Source organism: Mobula birostris, chromosome 11 (assembly GCF_030028105.1).
Source record: "Mobula birostris isolate sMobBir1 chromosome 11, sMobBir1.hap1, whole genome shotgun sequence".
NCBI classification, from domain to species: domain Eukaryota; kingdom Metazoa; phylum Chordata; class Chondrichthyes; order Myliobatiformes; family Myliobatidae; genus Mobula; species Mobula birostris.
Genome location: NC_092380.1, coordinates 28,289,757 through 28,312,055, shown reverse-complemented (window position 1 = coordinate 28,312,055; position 22,299 = coordinate 28,289,757). Strand labels below are relative to the sequence as shown.

Here is a 22,299-nt window from a genome sequence, read left to right as displayed (position 1 = left end):
TGTTAACCTTTTCATTCCCAAAACCACCATTCTCATGAAACTCCTCTGGACCCTCTTCAATGCCAACACATCCTTTCTCAGATAAGGGACTCAAAACTGCTCACAATACTAATCAATTTCTTTTAAAACCTCAGGGTTACATCCTTGCTTTTTTATTCTGGCCCTCTCGAAATGAATGCTAACATTGCATTTCCCTTCCTGACCACGGACTCAACCTGCAAGCTGACCTCTAGGTAATCCTGCGCAAGGATTCCCAAGTCCCTTTACACATCTGGTTTCTCCCCATTCAGAAAATAATTTGTACCTTTATTGCTTCTGTCAAAGTGCATGACCATACACTTACCTACAATGTATTCCATCTGCCATCTCTTGTCCATTCTCCTAATCTGTCCAAGTCCTCCTGCAGCCTCCCTGCTTCCTCAACATTACCTGCCTCCTCTCCCCCCCACCTATCTTCGTATTGTCCGCAAACTTGACCATGAAGCCATCAATCCAATCATCGACATTAATGTGAAAAGAAGCAGTCCCAACGCCAACCCCTGTGGAGCACCCCAAACCACTGGCAGCGGACTGGAAAAAGCTTCCTTTATTCCCACTCTTTGTTTCCTGTCAGTCAGCCATTCTTCCATCCTGCTGGTATCTTTCCTGTAATACCATGATCAGCCTGCTTAACAGCTTCATGTACGGCATCTTGTCAAATCTAATTAAACAATATCCCTATTGATTCTGCTTGTTATTTGCTCAAATAATTCCAACAGATTTGTCAGGCAAGATTTCTCCTTAAGGAAACTATACTGATTGATTTATTTTATCACGTGCCTCTAAGTACCCGGAAACCTCACCCTAAATAATGGACTTCAACATCTTCCCACCACTGAGGTTAGGTTAACTGGTCTACAGTTTCTTGTCTTTTGATTCCCTTAGAGAATAGAGTGACATTTGTAATTTTCCAATCTTCTGGAACCATTCTAGAATCTAGTGATTCTTGAAAGATTGCTGCTAATGCCTCCATAATCCCTTCAGTTTTCTCCTTCAGAACACAGGGGTTTAGTCCATCTGGTCCAGGTAACTTATCTACCTTTATATCTTTCAGCTTCCCAAACACCTTCTCCTTTGAAAATAGTAACTACACTCCTTTCTGTCCCCTGACACTTGAATTTCTGGCATACTGTTGCTGTTTCTCCATAGCAGAGACTGACGCAAAATGCTTATTAGATTCGTCCATCATTTCTTTGTCCCCCATTAGTACTGCTGTGGTGTCATCTTCTAGCATTGATATCCATTCTTGTCTCTCTTTTACTCTTCATATATTTGAAAATACTTTTGGTGTCCTCTTTGATGTTACTGGCTAGCTTGCCTTCATATTTCATCTTCTCTGTCCTTATTGTTTTTTTGCCTTCTGTTGGTTCTTAAAAGCTTCCCACTAATATTTTCAGTATTATATGCCTCTCTTTTGCTTTTATGGCATCTTCAACTTCCGTTGTCAGCTATGGTGCTTCACACTTCCTTTTAGAATGCTCTGTTGGGATGTATCTTTGGTGGGTCTTGCGAATTGCTCACAGAAACTCCAGTGTTACTGTTCTGTTGTCATGCTGTTAGTGTCCCCTTCTAATCAACTTTGGTCAGCTTCTCTCTCATGCCTCTGTAGTTCTCTTTACTCCTCTGTAATTCTGATGCATCTGATTTTAGCTTCTCCCTGTCAAACTGCAGGGTGAATTCTATCATATTAGGATATTGCTTCCTGAGGGTTCCTTTACCTTAAGCTCCTTAATCAAATCTGGTTCATTATACAACACCTATTTCTCCCCTGATTTATTTAATGTGTACAGTGAAACAATATTACAAAAAATAAGAGACACCTTGGGAATCAAACTTGTCAGTGAAAACATCAATAATTTCAGATATGCAGATGACACTGTGTTAATTGCAAGTACGGAGGAAGAACTACAAAACTTAATTGATATAGTTGTTGAAGAAAGTGCAGAAATGGGTCTATCTATCAATTGCAAAAAGACAGAATGTATGGTGATATCCAAAAAGGAGAATCCTATCTGCAGGCTGAGAATAAATGGGGAAGACATAAAACAATGACAAGACTTTTGCTACTTGAGAAGCTGGGTGACATCAGATGGCAGGTGCGACATGGACATCAAAAGAAGAATAGGGATGGCGAAAGACACCTTTATGAGAATGAAGAGTATACTGACCAATACTAAACTAGGCATGACAACCCACCTCAGAGTACTGCAATGTTACGTTTATCCAGTTATGTTATATGGCTCAGAATGTTGGACAATATCTAGTAACACGAGGAAACGAATTGAAGCAACAGAGATGTGGTTTTTGAGGAGGATGCAAAGAATATCATGGACGAAACGAATATCTAACGAGGATGTCATGAACAGAGCAAACACAAAAAGAGAAATAATGTATTAGATCATGGAAAGGTAATGTAACTTCATTGGACGTGATTAGGAAAGAGGAGTTAGAATGCACGGTAATTATGGGAAAGATTGAAGGGAAGAAAGCAAGAGGAAGACAGACAAATGATGTTGGAGACAGCAGCCAGAGAACTGGAAATGAATACCAATGAATTGATCCACTTGACCCGAAACAGGAGTGTGTGGGCTATGGCAGTCAAAGCTCAAACTGAGCACAGCACATCATGATGATGATGAATCCAGAATTGCCTTTTCCTAATGGGCTCCACCACAAGCTGCTCTAAAAAGCCATCTTATAGTTATTCTGCAAATCCCCTTTCTTGAGATTCTACACCATTCTGATTTTTTCAATCTACCTACATATTGAAATCCCCCATGACCATCATAACTTCGCCTTTTTTACATGCCTTTACTGTCTCCCATTGTACTTTGTACTCCACATCCTGGCTACTGTTCAGAGGTTTGTATGGAACTCTCGTTAAGTATTTTTACCCTTGAAGTTTCTTAACTCTGCCGACAAGTCTTCTACATCTTCTGATCCTATGTCACCTCTTTCTAAGGATTCGATTTCATTTTTTACCCTCTGCCTACCTGGCTGTTCTTTCAACACAATGTGTATCCTTGGATGTTAAGCTCTCAACTCTTTCAGCCACAACACAGGGATGTCCACAGCATCATACCTGCCAATCTCTTAAGTACTTTGCAGGGTCATCTATTTTATTACGTATGCTGCATGCATTGAAATATAACTCCTTATGTAGCACCCCTTTCAACTTTTCCCCTGTGTTACTAGAAGTTTAATTCTTATCCCTTTCTAAACTTTTAGAATTTAGTTATTTTAGAGACTTTTCTGTCCTTTCGTGTACTATCCATTTATTTTATCTTCTGTTTTTCAAACAGTTTGAGCCTTCTATTTACTTTAAAGACAAATCATTGTCTCTCTTTCCTCACAGTTTCTCTACACATTGTATCTACTTGTTTACCAACAGCAAGCATGCCCCCAAGGATATTGATCTCCTATAGGTTCAGGTGTATCCTGTCCTTTTTTATACAGGTTGTACTTTGCTCAGAGAGGTTCTAGTCTTCCAGAAATCTGAAAACTTGCCCCCGTGCACCGATTTCTCGGCCATGGAGTCATCTGCCAAATCATCTTAACACTGATGCGTGGCACAGGCAGCAATCTGATGCAACCCTAATGCAGTTTTCTCTCTCTAAGACAGGGATTCCCAAGCTGTGATCCATGGTTAATAGTAGGGGTCCATGGCATAAAAAAGGTTGGAACCCTTGCTCTTGGACCTCATCCTTTTTCCTGTTGAAATCGTTGGTACCAATATGTACCACGATTTCTGGCTGTTTACCCTCCTGCTTTAGAATACTGTGTACCTGACGTGAGATGTCCCTGGCATCTCTGACTATGGAATCGCCTATCACTGTTAAACTCTCCTTCGCTCCCTTTCCCTCCTTAAGCCACAGAGCCAGACTCAGTGCCAGAGACCTCAGTCACTTTCCTGTGGTAGGTTGTCTTCTCTCCACCACCAACAGTACTCAAAAGCAGTATACTCATTATTGAGGGGAACAGGCACACTGAACACTGTCAAGGTACTCTACATTGTCAGCAAAGCTCACTAACATCTCTACTTCCTCAGGAGGCTAAAGAAATGTGGCATGTTCCCTTTGACTCCCACCAATTATTATTGTTGCATTGTTGAATACATTCTACCTGGATGAATCACGGCTTAGTATAACAACTGTTCTGCACATGATTGTAAGGAATGGCAGAGAGTTGTGGATGCAGCTCAACGTGCTGTGGAAATTAGCCTCCAGTCCATGGACTCTGTCTACACATCCCACTGCCTCAGTAAAGCAGTCAGCATTATCAAAGACCCCACTCACCCTGTGCATCCTCTTTTCTCCCCCTTCCCAATTGGCAGAATAGTTAGATAAGCAGACAGGAGATTATGTGAACATGACACACCTGGATGGTATGTTGCCTGGCAGGTTATCTCACGTCAAGTACTCCGCATTCTAAAGCAGGAGGGTAAACAGCCAAAAGTTGTGGTACATATTGGTACCAACGATTTAGGCAGGAAAAGGGATGAGTTCCGAGAGCAAGGGTTCCCAAACTTTTTTATAAAAGCATGTCTCAGTGGGTTCAAAGACAGAACAATGCGACAATAGCTAAGACCATTGAATGGTTCCCTAGTACGATACGGTTGAACTCTTAGCCTCACATTTTATCTTGTTATGACCTTGCACCTTAATGAAAACCTCTCCTGTACTTTGTACTTTCTCTGTAGCCTTTACATTTTATTCTGCATTTCCTTTAACTATCTCAGTTCACTGAGCAATGAAATGAGCTTTGTGAACAATGTAAAAGATGAGCTTTTCAGTGTTTCTCTGTGCGTGTGACCATAATAAACCAATACCAGTTCCAATCTCTTGTCAGCCAGGGTTGCTGAAGCCCGCCAGCCTTTGCCCTTCACCCTGATGGGTACATGCAGGCCCTGAACACTTAACATCACACTTTTAAAAGGCTTCCTCTTGGCAGATGCTCTTTTCCTGGTAAGCAATCTCACCCAATCACTGCAAGATTGTACCGAATGGCTGGAAAATTTGCTCTGCCCCACTTCAGGACCTCGACTTTTTAACAGTGATGTGCTTCTCCATAACTGTTTTAAAACTAGGTCATGGAGGAGTCCCTGGGAAGGGAGATAGATGGAGGTGGTGGGGCAGCAATGGTGATGTGTGGGGGTGAGGGAGGCCAGGATGTTTCTCAGTATGTTGTGGGGGGAGGGGGTGTGTGTATGATCGAGCCTTTTGCCATCCAGCAGTGTGGCACGTGGCGTTGATGCCCTCTACCCCACCACACACACATTTTCCCCTCCCCAATTCTCTGTCCCTCCCTTCACCATACCCATTTCTCTCTACAGGGGTCCTGCCACAACTCCAGAAACAATGTAGGGTCATCGCCTTCCAATGGGAGGTAAGTAATGTGGGGAGGATGGTGGAGGAGGGAGCAGCACATGAGGGAGGGGTGAGGCAAGGAGTGGGGAGCAGTTGAGAGGGTGGGGTCAATGTTGGAGGAAGGAGGGGCGGGAGAGGGTGGGGAGTGGGCAGCACGATGGGTGCACTGGGGAGGGTCGATGGGGTGCGGTGATATCGAAGCCTTTACCCAGCTTCACTACATCCAGTGATCTGGGTGTCTCTGGGATCTTGCAGAGATGCGCCTGCCCATGGTCCCACGTGGATTTGCTTTCCTTCGCCTCCAAGCCTGACAAATCTCTCCTCTCCCTTTTCCTTCCTGCCGGCAACAGGCTCAGCCCACTTCTGGAGACTCCTACTCAGCTCCTCCGCCCAGGCTCCAAGGCAGATACCCCACCGGTCACACTGAGGGAGAGCCCTCACCGGAGTCGCTCAGGTATGTCTGACAGCAATGCTGATATCTATCCCCACAGCCGCCTGTGCCTTCTCCCCCCGCCACTGAATAGCAGCCTGAAACTCCTCCCCTGCGTATTTTGTGTGCATTGGTGAAAAACTTCCATTTGTTTGCCAGTCATACAGATCATTTCATTCATTTGTACATTGAGCAGTAAAAGGTAAAACGAGAGTTACGTTGACAGGGAAAATGCACTGTCGGTAGACAAGGTGCAAAGGTCATAGTGGCATAGTTTGAGGTCAATAGTCCATGTTAGTATTCAGTAGTCTGGCAACAGCGGAGCTGAAGCTGTCCTTTCAGGCTTTTGTATTTCCTGCCCGATGGGAGCGAGAAGAGGAGAAAGTATCTGGGGTGGGTGGGCTATTTGATTTTGCTGGCTGCTTCACTGAGGCAGGAGGAAGTGTGGACAGAGTCCATGGAGGGTAGGCCAGTTCTGGTGATGTGCTGAGCTGCATGCAGATCTCTGCGGTTTCCGGTGGATGCTTCTTACTGTGCGTCTTAGTCAATGGGGGCACAGTGGGAACTTTGATTAGGGCAACCCCTCCCCCTGTGCAAGACAAAATTCCTGGCCCCCACCCAGAGACCCGGGGGGGGGGAGATGGGTTTAAAGATTTCAGTGTGGGTATCAGGAGGTCGTTCAGCAAAAGTAATGTACTCGTCAGAGAAATGGAAGTGGGGCAGAGGAGGTACAATACAAAGGTATCTGACTAAACTGGAAGTAATGCTATGTAGTCAAAACATTCCAGAGTCGTTCTGGGGAATTTGCTCTGGCTCGCCACTTCAATCTGACATACAGTAGCTGTTCAGCCCCTCTCTGCTTCACTCCTGGACCCTGATCTTTCCTCCTCAGTTGGAGTAAACTAAAGCCCCATCACTCACTGTCCACCACCAGGAGGGGTAAGAGAGGGTGAATTGGGGTGACATTCCCCCACTGATGTTGTGCCAAACTAATTAAGCTAATTAAATGCCTGCCTAATGCCTTATGCATACACTCTGTCCATATCCCTCCATTCCCTGCACATCGATGTGCCTATCTGATAAGCTCTCAAACATCTTTATCATATCTGCCACCCTGGCAGCACGTTCCAGGCATGCACCGCTCTCTGTGTAAGTAAATAAAGCAAGCTTGTCCTTTGAGCTTGCCTGCACTCACCTTGAATGCTTGCCATCTGGTATTAGACATTTCAAACCTGTGGGAAATGGATACCACTCATAATCTTACAAACCTCCATCGGGTCTCCTTCAGCCTCCGCCACTCCAGAGAAAACAGCTGGAGTTTGTCCAGCATGCAGAGGGTGGGGAGAGCCTCTACGCTGTTATACTACCTTGATGTGCTTCGAAAATACCTGTACGGATAGCACGCAAACTTCGGGTTTTCACTGAACCTTGGGGTACATGTGACAATAACCAATCACTTCTCAGCCTTCTTTGCTCCAGGGAAAGTGGACCTAACCTTCCCAATCTCCCCTCGTAACTAAAGTCCTCCAGATCCAAGCAGCATGATGGTGTTTGTACTTCTCTTCACTGAAAAACATGCAATGTAGTACCTGACATTTCAATCCTTGGAAATAAGATGCCAACTGCCTATTCTATCTACACCTCTATCAAGTCTCCCCTTAGTCTGCTGCTCCAGAGAAAACAGCACAAGTGTGTCCAACCCCTCCTTGTAGTACATGCCCTCTAGACAGCATTCCGTTTAAACCTCTTCTGCACCCATTCCAAAGCTGCCCCCCCTCCCCCCCAACCCTTCCTATAATGGGGTGAGTAGACTGTACACAGATACTTCATTTGGCCTGTGGCCTGAGCAAAATAAATTCCCAACTTTTATACTTCACTGGTAGTGGCTCCATGTGTCACTACTACAGGGCGTGACGACCCTGCCTTACACGAGTCCTGGGCTCAGCTGGCTCCGGCTGACAGTACCCGGTATGGGCCCCTATCCAGGGTTACGGACCCCACTGCCTCGTGGGTATCTTTGGGAGAAGAGAGAGCTGAGGAATAAACCCTACACAAGTCCGGAGTAGAGCCCTTAAGGCGGTTGGATGACGTATCACGTCACCTCCTGGCAGCTCCTGCAGCCAAGCTGATGCCAAATGTACCGCTTCGCATTCCTTTGGACCACATCCGTGAGGCCGAGAGGGGAATCTTGATGTCTGGGCAGCCCAGGATCTCCATATTCATTGCCCAGGTCTGCGCCTCAGAGAGAAATTATTACCAGGCGCATCCATTGTCTACTTAGACGGAGCCATTATTATTATTACTATGATACTTCACTTTTCACCACCCTAATGTGGAAATGACCCACACAAGTTAGACTACTGTATAGGGCATAGGAGCAGAAGTAGACCATTTGGCCCATCTAGTCTGCTCCAACATTCCATCATGGCTGATTTATTATCCCTCTCAACCGCTGCCCTCTCCCAGTAACCCTTGGCGCCCCTAAATAATGAAGAACCCATCACTGTCTGCTTTAAATATACTCAAATGACTTGGCTTCCACATCTGCCCGTGGCAATGAATTCCACAGATACACCACCCTTTGGCTAAAGGAATTCCTCCTCACCTCTATTCTAAATGGACATTCCTCTAGTCTGAGGCTGTGCCCTATGATTGTAGACTCACCCGCTAGAGAGAACACCTTCCTCACATCCTCTCTATCCATACCTTTCAATATTTGACAGATTTCAATGAGATACCCTCTCTTTCTCCTAAACTCCAGTGAGAACAGGCCTGGAGCCATCAAACGCTCCTCATACGTTAACCCTTTCAATCCCAAAATCATTCTTGTGAACCTCCTCTGAACCCTTTCCAGTGCCACCACATCTTTTCTCAGACAAGGGTCCAGAACTCTCTCAATACTCCCAAATGCAGTCTGACCAATGGCTTATAAAGCCTCAGCATTACATCATCCTCTCGAAATGAATGCAAACATCGCATTGCTTTGCTTAGCTACAAGTTGTGGCTGCGTCCAACAATTGTAGATAATATGGCGTCTCTGCGAAGCTCTTTCTATGCCTCTACACTGAGAGCTTCTTGTAATCTTTGTAACAAGTCTGAAAAATGTTAATGCTAAGCATCTATAAAATTTGATATTGAATTCTTTTATAATTTGGCCCTTCACCAGGGACCGTTGCTCTGGAAGCCTTGACACCAGAAGGGAGGCTGTGGTTCAAGGAGGAGAGGCTCATTAACCCCCTCCCCCACCCACATTCATGAGGGGAGATCGGGGATGGGTGATAGATGCTGCCAGATTTTCACCTTGCCAAGAGTAACTGGGCATGGGTGATTAATCGGGCAAGTTCCCCACCTTGAGGGGAAAGTGGGGACACATGAAGTCTGGCATGGTCCCCACCTTCTCAAGTGAGTGACAAGGGGTGTGTGATAACTGCTGGTGTTCCCCATGTTTGCGATGTGTGATTAGGGGTGGGAACTAACTCTTGCTATTCCCCCTCCCACAGGTGCTGCACAACCCTGGACGCCCTTGGAATCTCCAGAGCAGCCCTCGGAAGCCCCTGGCTCCCCTCTGCCCCCACCCTGCAGCCGCTGGGAGCTCTCCCCCATCCTCAGCACCGTCCGCTCCAAGCTGGAGGGCTTCGCCGAGATCTTTCTCTCGCCTCTTCGCAGCCACCTGCCCTGGCGCGGGGGCTCCACGGCGGCGGCAGCTCCCTCCGAGGCCAAGCCGCCTCCACCCTCACCTGCACCCCCACCCCCTCCCTCTCCTCCTCCACCAAGGAAAGAGGGAAGACCTGCCACCCGCCTCTGCCGCAGCCTGTCCTGCCCTGAGATCCCAGCCTCCCCCTCCCCCTCCTGCTGGCCCCACCACCCCATCCTCCCAGCCCCATCTTTGCCCCCCTCTGCCAACCCCAGGCACAGGCGCCACACACTGGGGGGTGCGGACCCCAGCCGGGAGCTGACGGCCCCTCCAGCCCTCCTCTGCCTGCGCAAGGAGGTGTTCCCCAGTTCGTGGGGTACAGCAGGAGCAGGGAACGGTGGGGGCCGGCCCGAGAGGAGGGTCTTGGCCCCTGCACATCCGGCCAACAGAGAGCAAACAGAGGCGACGGATGTATGGAGGGGCCCTGTCCTGGAGTACAGGTAATGGGGGGGGGGGGGTTGAGGAGTCAAGGGTGGGGGATGGAGACGATGGGGGTGGGTGGGAGGCGGCGAGGGAGTGGATTGGAGGGGGGAGGGTAAGAGAGGAAGGGCAGTGAGTAAGAGGGGAAGGAGGAGAGAAAAAAAAATGAGTCAGTGGGGGAAGTAGGGATGGGTGAAATAGTGTGAAATGGTGCCAAACGGGAGAAGAGGGGAGCAAGGCTGAGGGGAGGAGGGGGAGTGGTGAGATGGGAGGGTGGTGAGAGATGGATTGGAGGTAGATGGTGAAAGATGGAGGATGCGTTGTTGAGGGGTAGGGAGAGGAGAGGAAAGGGGTCGGAGAGAGAGGGGAATGGGGCACAAGGGATGTGAATAAGGGATGGAGGAAGAGGGGGTAGTGGAGTGGGGGGGGGTTCCAAAATAGGAAGAGGAGAAGATGGGGAGGAATGGTGGGATGAGGGTGGTGCAGAAAGAGGAGGAGAAAGATGAGTAATGGGGACGGCGGAGGAACGGGGAGGAAGTGGGTGGGAGAAAGGAGGGAAGAAGAGGTTGGGGAGAGAGTGGGAGAATGATGAGGAAGAGGTGGTAGAAACGGGGAGGAGGAGAGGTAGAGGTGAGGAGGTGGGGTATTTGGAAGAGAAGGGAAACGAGGGGGGAGGAACTGGAGGGTAGGAGTGAGTTTTTGGGTGGAAGAATGTTAAGAAATGAGTTGGGGTGAGGTGTAAGAGAAGGTCATGGAGGGTTGGGAAGGAGGAGTGTGGTCAGGGAGAGGCTAGTGAAAAGAGGAGGAGTTGGTAGGAGAGGGGAGGAGGGTGTGAGTTTGCTCTGTTTCACCCTCCCTGACCTTGCTCTGACCCTGTTTCCTCCTTTATCTGGAAACAGCCCGGCCTATCCAGGCCAGTCCAGTGACCGGGAGCTGCCTTCACAGTCCAAGAGTTCACCAGCACGGGCATCAGAGACCCAGGAACAGGTGTCTGTGCAGAAGCCTGGAAGCACCCCTCGGAAACGCAAGCTGGACGCAGTCCTGCCCGAACCCCGTGAGGCAGAGACCCCCGAGCACAGCACCGAGGTGAGGGGAAGGGAGGATCTGACTCTGTAATCCCTTCCCACCTACATTCCCCCACTCCTCCAAACTTCCCTCCTCTTTTCCTTGCCCTGTTCCACTCTCCTACTCCCTTTCGTATTGTAATTTCCTCCCTCCCTACCTTGTTCTTCTTCTACCTCCCCTCTACTACACCCCATCTCCTTGCCTCTGTAATCACATCCCCTCCCCCTTCTCTACACCCCTGTCTCTGTAATCACATCCCTCCTCTCCCTCCCCTACACCTTTCCCATCTCTACTTCAAATCGCCCTCTCCAGCCCCCACGTCTCTCACCATCTCTGTTCCCTGTTCTCACTTCCCTCCCGGAACCCCTACACTCCTTCCTGGGCTCAATTTGATCCAGCCTGCATTTCCTCCCCAGACCTCAGAAATCAATGGACAGACTCGTGTGGGAAAGGTGTCGAGGTTCCGCATCAGGAAGGCACCAGTGAAGACGCAGTTAAACCTGACGCCTATGGGACTGCCAAAACCAGCAAGGTAATGTAGCAAAGTCATCCTCCCTCTGGGGGAGATCTGTATTTTAATTCGAATTCCCATTCTGACATGTTGGTCCACAGCCTTTTCTTGTCCCATGATGAGGCCTACCTCAGGCTGGAGGAGCAACACCTTGTATTCTGTCTTGTAGCCTCCAAACTGACAGCATGAATATTGATTTATCCTCCTGCTTTTTAAAAAACAGGAGGATAAATCCCCTTTTATTCTCCACCCTGGCATCTTGCCTCTTCTCCCCTCCCCAGGTCCTCTTGTCCTTCCCTTTCTCCTATAGTCCACTGTCCTTTCCAATCAGATTCCTTCCTCTCCAGCCCTTTATCTTTCCTACCCGAATGGCTTCATTATCACCTTCCGGCTATCCTCCTTTCCCTCACCCTACCTTTTTTATTCTGGCATCTTCCCTCTTCCTTTCCAGTCCTGAAGAAGGGTCTTGGCCTGAAACGTCAACTGTTTATTAATTTCCATAGATGCTGCCTGACCTGAGTTCTTCCGACATTTTGTGTATGTTGCTCTGGATGTCTAGCATCTGCAGAATTTCTGGTGTTTCTGATTTGCCGACTAGTATGATTGTGTTTCAGGTTAAATAAGAAGGAGTTCAGCCTGGAGGAGATTTACACAAACAAGAACTACAAAGCTCCCACTGAGAAGCGGTAAGTGTTCTATGCCTGAAGCTTTGCGGGGATTGCCCAAGTGGCAGGGTTGTTTGCACTGAAGGGTTCCTGGTGCAAACAATCCTGGACTTGTGGTTGTGCTGGTCTGGTGAGATTTCCCCTAGATGTTACCTGGATTTGGAGCGGTATAGGTACAGGGGGAGACTGAGGAAGAGGCTGGGACTGTTCTCCCTAGAGCACTGAAAGCTGAATGGTGAAGTAAATGAAGTATATAAGATTTTGAGAGCGTAGGTAGAATCTTTTTTTTAAATCCCAGGCTGGGTGTATTTAATAAGACACAAATTAAGGAGCAAGGGAGAAGATTTGAGGGGGATCTGAGGGATGTCATTTTCACACAGAAAGTGGTTGATATCTGGAACTCACTGCCAGAGGAAGTCATAGTCATTCAGCACTAGATTACAGTAATATGCCCTTCATCCCATCTAGTCCATGTGATCTGCTCTCCTGCCCAGACCCATCTACACAATCAGACCGTGTCCCTCAAAGCCCCTCTCATCCATGTAATAATACAAACTAATTTGAAACATTACAGTGGCAGCTTGTCCCTTTCTATCTGCTCCGCTCTATTCTGTTAACAACCCCCCCCCCCTTTCCAAAGCCATCCACCCCCTCACCCAGAATCTAATCTATTATCACAGACTTGTATGATGTGAGATTTGTTGTTTTGCATTTGCAGTACATTGCAAAGGCATAAAATTACTATAAAATACAAAAGAAAAGTGCAAAAGAAAAAGGAATGCTGAGATAGTGTTCTGGAGCTCACGGACTGTTCAGAAAGAAGCTGTTCCCGAATGATTGAGTGTGGGTCTTCAGGCTTCTGTACCTCCAGCCTGAAGGTAGTTGGGTGAAGATTGCATGTCCCAGATGCTGAAGGTCCTTGATGGATTCTGACTTCTTGATTCACTGTCTTTTGAAGATGGCCTCACTGATGGGCAGGGTCGTGCCTGCAATGGATCAGGCTAAGTTTACAACCCTCTGGAGCCTTTTTCAATCCTCTGCATTTGAGTCTCCATACCAATAGTAATACCTACATCAGGCTGCTGTTCAGTGATTACAACTCAGTGTTCAACGCAATCATACCCTCAGTTCCAATTAACAGGCTGCAAACCTGGGCCCCTGTACCTCCCTCTGCAACTGCATCCTCGACTTACTCACTGGGAGACCACAGTCTTTGCAGATCAGAAGTAACATCTCGTTTACAGTTAACACTGGTGCACCTCAAGGATATGTGCTTAGCCCACTGCCCTACTCTTTCTACACCCGCGATTGTGTTGCTAGACACAGCTCAAATGCCATTCATAAATTTGCTGACGACGCAACTATTGGCGGAATTTTAGATGGTGACTAGGCATATGGGAGCGAATTTGAATTATGTATAATTTTTTAAATAATATGTATATTTTTGATTATGTATTGCAATATGCCGTTTCTACAAAACAACAAATTGCTAGTGGTTTGGGGATTCTGATTGGGGATGTAATGGGACCAGTCAGATACTCTCCACAGCACATCTGTAGAAATTTACAAAAGTCTTTGGTGACACACCGAATCTCCTTACAAAGCATAGCTGCTGGATCACAAGATTGTGCCACCACTCAAGCAACGGACCTGTCTCCCACCTATCCACTTACTCATCGCCACCTGAGTGAGATACTACCAATAGCATTGTGTCACTGGCAAATTTATAGATGGTATTTGAGCGGCAGCCAGCCACACAGTTGTAGGTGTAGAGACTGTAGAGCAGTGGGCTAGGTACACATCCTTGAGGTGGGTCTGTGTTGATTGTCAGCAAGGAGATGGTACTACTGATGTGCACTGACCGTGGTCTCCTGATAAAGAAGTTGAGGATCCAGTTGTAGACAGATGTACAGAGCTACATCTTGCCTTGTGGAAAATGACTTCTACCAACTGCCGCCCCTATACTACTTCAGGAGGCGAAAGAAATTTGGCAAGTTCACTTTGACCCCCACCAATTTTCATCAGTGCATCATAGAAAGCATCCTATCCAGGTGTATCATGGCCTGGCACAGCAACTGCTCTGCCCATGACCACAAGAAGCCATGGAGTTGTGGACACAGCTGAGCATGTCACAGAAACCAGCCTCCCTTCCACAGGCTCTGTCTCCATTCCCTGCTCCCAAAATAAAGAAGCCAGTGTGAAGGCCCCACCCACCCCAGACATACCCTCCTCTTCCCCCTTCCATCATGCCGAAGTTACAAAACCCTGAAGGTACTTCCCATCCGGCTTAGCTTCTCCCCGCTGTTGTAAGACAATTGAACGGTTCCCTGGTATGATAAGACTCTCTTGATCTCCAAATCTACCTTACCATGGTTCTTGTACCATGTCTACTACAGTATAGTTTCTCTGTGTTGAACATAGAACGCAGAACAGTACAACACAGGAACAGGCCCTCCAGCCCGCAATGCTGGCCTAAGCTAGTTAACAGCATTTAAATGCCTGGTTAAATTAATTCCTTCTGCCTACAATGTCCGTATTCCTCCATTCCTTGTGCATCTGTTTCCCTACCTAAGCCCTTCTTAAACACCTCTATCATATTTGCCTCCACCACCACCCCTGGCAGCACATTACAGGCACCCACTGCTTGTGTGGGGGGGGGGGTAAAAAGTCTTGTCCCTTCCATTTCTTTTGAACTTACCCCCTCTCCTTAAAAGTTTGCCCTCAGGTATTAGACATTTCGACACTGGGGGCAAAAGATACTGTGCCTCTCATAATCTTACAAAACCTCTATCAGGTGTCCCCTCAGCCTCTATTACTTCAGAGAAACAACCCAAGCCTGTCCAACCTCTCCTTACAGCACCCGCTCTCTAATCCAGCAGCACCCAGGAAATGTCTAATGCTCCCACACCCTTCCTGTAATGGGGGTGGATGGGGGGAGAAGAACCAGAACTGAATACACACTCCAGATGTGGCCTGACCAGAGTTTTATAAAACTGCAACACGTGTAGCTTCCCAACTTTTGAATTCTGTGCCGTGACTATTAAAAGCAAGCCTATGCATATCTCTTCTTTCCCACTCAATCTACCGGTGTACCCACTTTGAGAGAGCTATGGACTTGGAATCAGAATCAGGTTTCATATCACTGACATATTTGTTGTTTTGCAGCTTCTTTACAGTGTAATATATTGCTATAAATTGCAGTAGGAGATGTACACTCAGTGACCACTTTATTAGGTACACATATATACCCACTTACTAATGAAAATATCTAATCAGACAATCATGTGGCAGCAACTCAATGCATAAAGGCATGCAGACATGGTCAAGAAGTTCAGTTGTTCAGACCAAACATCAGAATGGGAAAGAAATGTGATCTAAGTACCTTTGACCGCGGAGTGATTGGCCAGATTTGAGTATCTCAGAAACTGTTGATCTCCTGGGACTTTTACGCACAACAGACTTTTCAGAGAATGGTGCAAAAAAAAGACAAAAAGAAAAATCCAGTGAGCAGTGGTTCTGTTGGCAAAAATGGGGCTTGCTAATGAGAGAGGTCAGGGGAGAATGGCCAGACTGGTTCAAGCTGACAGGAAGGTGACAGTAACTCAAATAACCACAAGTTACAACAATGGTTGGCACATAGCTAAGTGGTTAAAGTGTCGGTCTAGTGATCTGAAGGTCGCTAGTTTGAGCCTCAGCTGAGGTGGCATGTTGTGTCCTTGAGCAAGGCACTTAACCACACATTGCTCTGTGACGACACCGGTGCCAAGCTGTATCAGCCCTAGTGCCCTTCCCTTGGACAACATCGGTGGCGTGGAGTGGGGAGACTTGCAGCATGGGCAACTGTCGGTCTTCCATACAACCTTGCCCAGGCCTGCGCCCTGGAAACCTTCCAAGGCGCAAATCCACGGTCTCACGAGGTTAACGGATGCCTATATAAAATGACAATGGTGTGTAGAAGAGCATCTCTGGATGCACAACACATCAAACCTTGAAGTGGATGTGCTGCTGCAGCAGAAGACCTCTCCTGTGGCCACTGAGTTTATACAGTAAAGGAGAACAAAAATAGTGAGGTAGTATTCATGAATTGGCTCATTATCCATTCAGAAATCTGAGGGATGAGGACGAAGCTGCTACTAAAACACTAAGTGTGTGTCTTCAGGCTCCTGTACCTCCGTGATGGTAGCAATGAGAAACGGGCATGGCCTTTTGGTGATAGGGATACTTAAAGATGGATGCCACCTTTTTGGTGCATCACTTTTTGAAGATGTCCTTGATGGGGAGACTAGTGCCCATGATGGAGCTGACTGAGTTCACAACCCTTTGCAGCTTTTACCGATCACGTGCATTGGCACCTCGGTACCAGATGGTGATGCGTCCAGTCAGAATGCTCTTCACAGTACATCTGTAGAAATTTGCTGGAGTCTTTGCTGACATAGCAAAGGTCCTCAAAATCTCATCTTAATGAAGTGTAGCTGCTGACATGCCTTCTTTGTTAGGACAAGGATAGATCCTCAGAGATGTTGACACACAGGAAATTGAAGCTGCTCACCCTTTCCACTGCTGGTCCCTCAGTAAGGACTGGTGTGTGTTCCCTTCACTTCCTCTTCCTGGTCCTCAATCAATTCCTTGGTCTTAATGACGTTGGGGCACCACTCAACCAACTGATGTATCTCACTTCTGTATTCAGTTGAAGTCAGAAGTTTACATAAACCTTAGCCAAATACATTTAAACTCAGTTTTTCACAATTCCTGACATTTAATCCTAGAAAACATTTCTTGTTATGTTTCTTATGTTAGGATCACTATTTTAAGAATGTAAAATGTCAGAATAATAGTAGAGAGAATGATTTATTTCAGCTTTTATTTCTTACATCACTTTCCCAGTGGGTCAGAAGTTTACATACACTTTGTTAGTATTTGGTAGTATTGCTTTTAAATTGTTTAACTTGGGTCAAATGTTTTGGGTAGCCTTCCACGAGCTTCTCACAGTAAGTTGATGGAATTTTGTTCTATTCCTCCAGACAGAACTGGTGTAACTGAGTCAGGTTTGTAGGCCTCCATGCTCGCACACACTTTTTCAGTTCTGCCCACCAATTTTTTATTGGATTGAGGTCAGAAAATGATGTCAAGTCTGGTTCATCCTTGGGAGCAATTTCCAAATGCCTGAAGGTACCACATTCATCTGTACAAACAATAGTACGCAAGTATAAACACCATGGGACCACGCAGCCGTCATACCGCTCCTGGAGATGAACGTACTTTAGCGCGAAAAGTGCAAATCAATCCCAGAACAACAACAAAGGACCTTGTGAAGATGCTGGAGGAAACAGATGGACAAGTATCTATATCTACAGTAAAATGACTCCTATATTGACATAACCTGAAAGGCTGCTCGGCAAGGAAGAAGCCACTGCTCCAAAACTGCCATTAAAAAATGCCAGACTACAGGTTGCAAGTGCACATGGGGACAAAGTTCTTACTTGTTGGAGAAATATCCTCTGGTCTAATGAAACAAAAATTGAACTGTTTGGCCATAATGACCATCGTCATGTTTGGAGGAAAAAGGGTGAGGCTTGCAAGCTGAAGAACACCATTCTAACCGTGAAGCATAGAGGTGGCAACATCATGTTGTGAGGGTGCTTTGCTGCAGGAGGGACTGGTGCACTTCACAAAATAGGTGGCATCATGAGGAAGGAAAATTATGTGGATATATGGAAGCAACATTTCAAGACATCAGCCAGGAAGTTGAAGCTCTGGCGCAAATGGGTCTTCCAAATGGACAATGACCCCAAGCATACCTCCAAAGTTGTGGCAAAATTACTTATGGACAACAAAGTCAAGGTATTGGAGTGGCTATCACAAAGCCCTGACCTTAATCCGATAGAAAATTTGTGGGCAGAACTGAAAAAGCGTGTACGAGTAAGGAGGCCTATAAACCTGACTCGGTTACACCAGCTCTGTCTGGAGGAATGGAACAAAATTCCAGCAACTTACTGTGAGAAGCTTGTAGAAGGCAACCCAAAACGTTTGATCCCAGTTAAACAATTCAAAGGCAATGCTACCAAATACTGACAAAGTGTATGTAAACTTCTGACCCACTGGGAAAGTGAAGAAAGAAATAAAAGCTGAAATAAATCATTCTCTCTACCATTATTCTGATATTTCACATTCTTAAAGTAAAGTAGTGATCCTAACTGACCGAAGACAGGGAATGTTTTCTAGGATTAAATGTCAGGAATAGTGAAAAACTGAGCTTAAATGTGTTTGGCTAAGGTGTATGTAAACTTCTGACTTCAGTTGTGTCATTGGCAAATTTATAGATGGTGTTTGAGCGGTGCCTAGGTACACAATGGTGGATGTACAGAGAGGAGAGCAGTGGGCTAAGCATGATGCGGAGGAGCGCTGGTGTTAATCGTTAGTGAGGAGATGTTATTTCTAATCCACAGTGACTTTGTGGTCTGATGAGGAAGTCAAGGATCTAGTTGCAGAGTGAGGTACAGTGGCCCAGGTTTTGAAACTTGTTGATTAGTACTGCAGGTATGATGGTATTGAACGCTGAGCTATAATCAATAAACAACAGCCTGCCATAAGTATTGCTGTTGTCCAGGTAGTCCAAGGCTGAGTTAACAGCCAGTGAGATGGTGTCTGCTGTAGACATATTGTGGTGGTAGGCAAATTGCAGTGGGTTCAGGTCCTTGCTTACTACTACTACTTCTATGTCGACTCAGCCCTAGGGGGCCGGCGTCGGGCACGACGGCGGACTCTCCACTTCTCCCTCTCCCTCATCAGTGTGTTCAGTTCATCTACATTAGCCACGCGGCTGTCTTCTAGGAGCGTATTGACCATAGTCTTGGGAGGGCGCCCAGGGCTCATCCTCCCGTGCTTGGGCTCCCATATGATGTCTAGGCTGGCAGGTAGCTCAGGGTGGCGTAGACAGTCGTTGCTTAGGCAGGAGTTAATTCTCAAAATACTTCATCACTGTAGATGTGACTGCAACTGGCCAATGGTCGTTGAAGCAGCTTGCCCTTCTCTTCTTGGACACTGGTGTGATTAATGCCCTTTTGAAGTATGTGAGAGCCTCTGACACAAACAGTGAGAGATTGAAAATGTCCTTGAACACTCCCACCAGTTGGTTGTCACAGGTTCTTAGTGCCCTACCAGATACGCCTTGGGGCTAGACCCCTTGCGAGGGTTCACCCATCATGTTCTGATATCGGTCTCTGAGACAAAGATGACATAGTCACCAGATGCTGCAAGGATTTGCTGATGTACAGCAGGATCCTGGACTCCAAGATCATGCAATACATCAACTCTGTTAAGGGTCTTTCCATTAACAATGTACTATCTCTTTACATTTGACCTCCCAAAGTACAACACTGCACACTTGCCCTGATTAAATTTCATAGAAACATAAAAAACCTACAGCACAATACAGGCCCTTCGGTCCACAAGGCTGTGCCGAACATATCCTTACCTTAGAAATTACCTAGGGTTACCCATAGCCCTATAATTTTTCTAAGCTTCATGTACCTGTCCAGGAGTCTCTTAAAAGACCCGATCGTATCCTCCTCCACCACCGTTGCCGGCAGCCCATTCCACACACTCACCACTCTCTGCGTTTTTAAAAAAGAAACTCACCCCGACATCTCCTCTCTCCCTACTTCCAAGCACCTTAAAGCTGTGCCCTTTCATGCTAGCCATTTCAGCCCTGAGGAAAAAGCCTCTGACTATCCACATGATCAATGCCTCTCATTATCTTATACACCTCTATCAGGTCACTTCTCATCCTCCGTCGCTCCAAGGAGAAGAGGCCAAGTTCAGTCAACCTATTCTCATAAGGCATGCTCCCCAATCTAGGCAACATCCTTGTAAATCTCTTTTGCACCCTTTCTATGATTTCCACATCCATCTGCTATTTCGCTGCCCATATCTGCAACTGATCTATATTGTGCTGTATTGTTGGCCAGTCTTTCTATCCACAACTGCACCAATCTTCATATCGTCTGCAGACATACTACCCCACACAGCAGAGTTCCCAGTGTAGATCCCAGCAGAACACCAGTTATCACAGATTTTCAGCCAGACCTGGTCCCACTGAGCGTTATCCTTCACCTTCTATGGGCTAGCTAATTCTGAATCCAAACGGCTAAGTCACCATGGAACTATCTTAATTTCTGGATGAACTCTCATAAGGGACCTTGTCAAATGCCTTACTAAAATCCACTTAGACAATATCCACAGCTCGGCCTTCATCAATCACCCTGGTCACCTCATTAAAAGTCTCAGTCAAGCGACTTGACTGGCATGTCTGTCCCTATTAGGCCATGGTTTTCCAACTGCTTATAAATCCTATCCATAAAAATCCCCTCTAGTAACTTCCTCTGCCACTGATGTGAGACATGCAAGACTATGGATTCCAGGATGATCCATATTCCATAAATAGTGGAATATCAGCTACTCTTCAGTCCTCCAGGACCTTGTCTGTGGCTAGAGTGGACACAAAGATAGCACTTTTCTGGCTTTATAATCTTCAAGCGCTCTCTGATCTTCACTCCCTAAACCTTACATATGTTTCCTTTCTCTTGGCTAAACTTGCCATCTCCCTTGACATCTAAGGTTCCCTTACCTTGCCACCCTTGTCCCCCCTTCATACTGGAACATTTCTGTCCTGTACTCTGTGCAGTTGGCTTTCAGACACCCTCCACACACCTAAACCTTTTGCACTTCTATATGAGTGAAGTTAAGTCACTCACTACAATCACCCTATTCTTTTGGCATCTTTCCTTAACCTGCCTGCATATCTGTTCCTGGTGGCTATTGGGTGGGGGGGTCTCCAGTATAATCCCATCAAAATGATTGCACCTTTCTTATTTTTGAGTATGGAGAGTGGATGATCCCTCCTTTTGAGTACCTGATTAATAGCACATCTCCTCTCCTACCCCCAACACCCCTTTACCTCCTCTATCTTTCTAAAATATCAAAACCCAGGGGCATGAAGCAACCAGCCCTGTTTACTTCCCAACCAGGTCTTGGTAATGGCCACAACATTGTAGTTCCATGCATTGATCTATGTTCAAAGTTCATCACCCTTATCCACAACACTTACAGCATGAAAAATGCACTTCAACCTGTTCATCCCATTGTCTCCATAACAGTAATACTTTATTCTGCACTCTATTGTTTTCCCTTGTACTACCTCAGGAGATATGATTTGATCTGTAGAGGCAGTATACAAAACAAATTTTTCATCGTATCTTTGTACAAAAGACAATAGTAAACCAATCTACCAATTTCTGTTGATGGAACTCACCCCCTCCCCCCCACCCAAATTAATCTCCTCATTGGTCAGGAGCTGACAGTAACAGCTACCTCTGCTCTTCCAGGAAATTTGGAGGTGCTGACTAGGAGAAGGGACTGGTCCCTGCACTCAGTCCCCTGTGGCCCGCTGTTCAATGTGATCCTGATTGATAATTACTGACTTTGACTCTTCTGTAGCGCTCAACCATTCAAATATGTATAGAGCACAGCACGGGAACAGGTCCTTTAGCCCATGATGTCTATGCCGAACACTATGTTGAATTGGACTAGATCTATTCTGCCTGCACACAACTCGCAGCCCCCCCCCCCCCCCCAATCCCTGCACATCCATGCGCCTATACTAAGCTTTCTAAACACCTCTGCCATATCTGCCACCACCACCAGATCTGGCAGCACATTCCAGACACCCATACTCTTGCCCCCTCTCACCTTAAATAGATGCCCTCTGATATTAGACATTTCAGACCTGGGGGGAAAATAATGCCAGATGACCACACTGTCGATGCCTTCCATCATTTTAGACCTTAACACAATTAAGACATTAGGCACATTGAATATGCTCCAGCATTTAATTAAGGTTGAATTTTATTTTCCTCATCTCCATTCTCCTCCATTCTCCTGCCTTCTCCCTGTAACCCTTATCCCCAGTGATAATCAAGAATCCATCAATCTCTGACCTAAATGTACCCAATGACTTGGCCTCAACAGCCTTCTGTGGCAACAGATTCACCTCGCTGGCTGAAGAAATTCCTTCTCGTCTGTTACAGAAGAGTGTCCCTATACTCTGAGGC

General features: G+C 46.5%; 2 protein-coding genes across 2 annotated transcripts in view; one reads left to right on the top strand and one right to left on the bottom strand.

Moving 5' to 3' along the window:
• rusf1 (RUS family member 1) overlaps positions 1-22,299 on the bottom strand; it is an 81,565-nt gene that overhangs the window by 39,870 nt on the left and 19,396 nt on the right. The window lies entirely within an intron of this gene.
• The window catches only part of LOC140204961 (proline-rich protein 14-like), a 42,103-nt gene that overhangs the window by 8,782 nt on the left and 11,022 nt on the right, over positions 1-22,299 (top strand). Inside the window, exons 4-9 of the mRNA XM_072271983.1 lie at positions 5,372-5,424; positions 5,756-5,859; positions 9,336-9,969; positions 10,849-11,035; positions 11,431-11,546; positions 12,140-12,211. Of these exons, the coding sequence (XP_072128084.1) occupies positions 5,372-5,424; positions 5,756-5,859; positions 9,336-9,969; positions 10,849-11,035; positions 11,431-11,546; positions 12,140-12,211 (1,166 nt within the window). The remainder of the gene's footprint in view (positions 1-5,371; positions 5,425-5,755; positions 5,860-9,335; positions 9,970-10,848; positions 11,036-11,430; positions 11,547-12,139; positions 12,212-22,299) is intronic.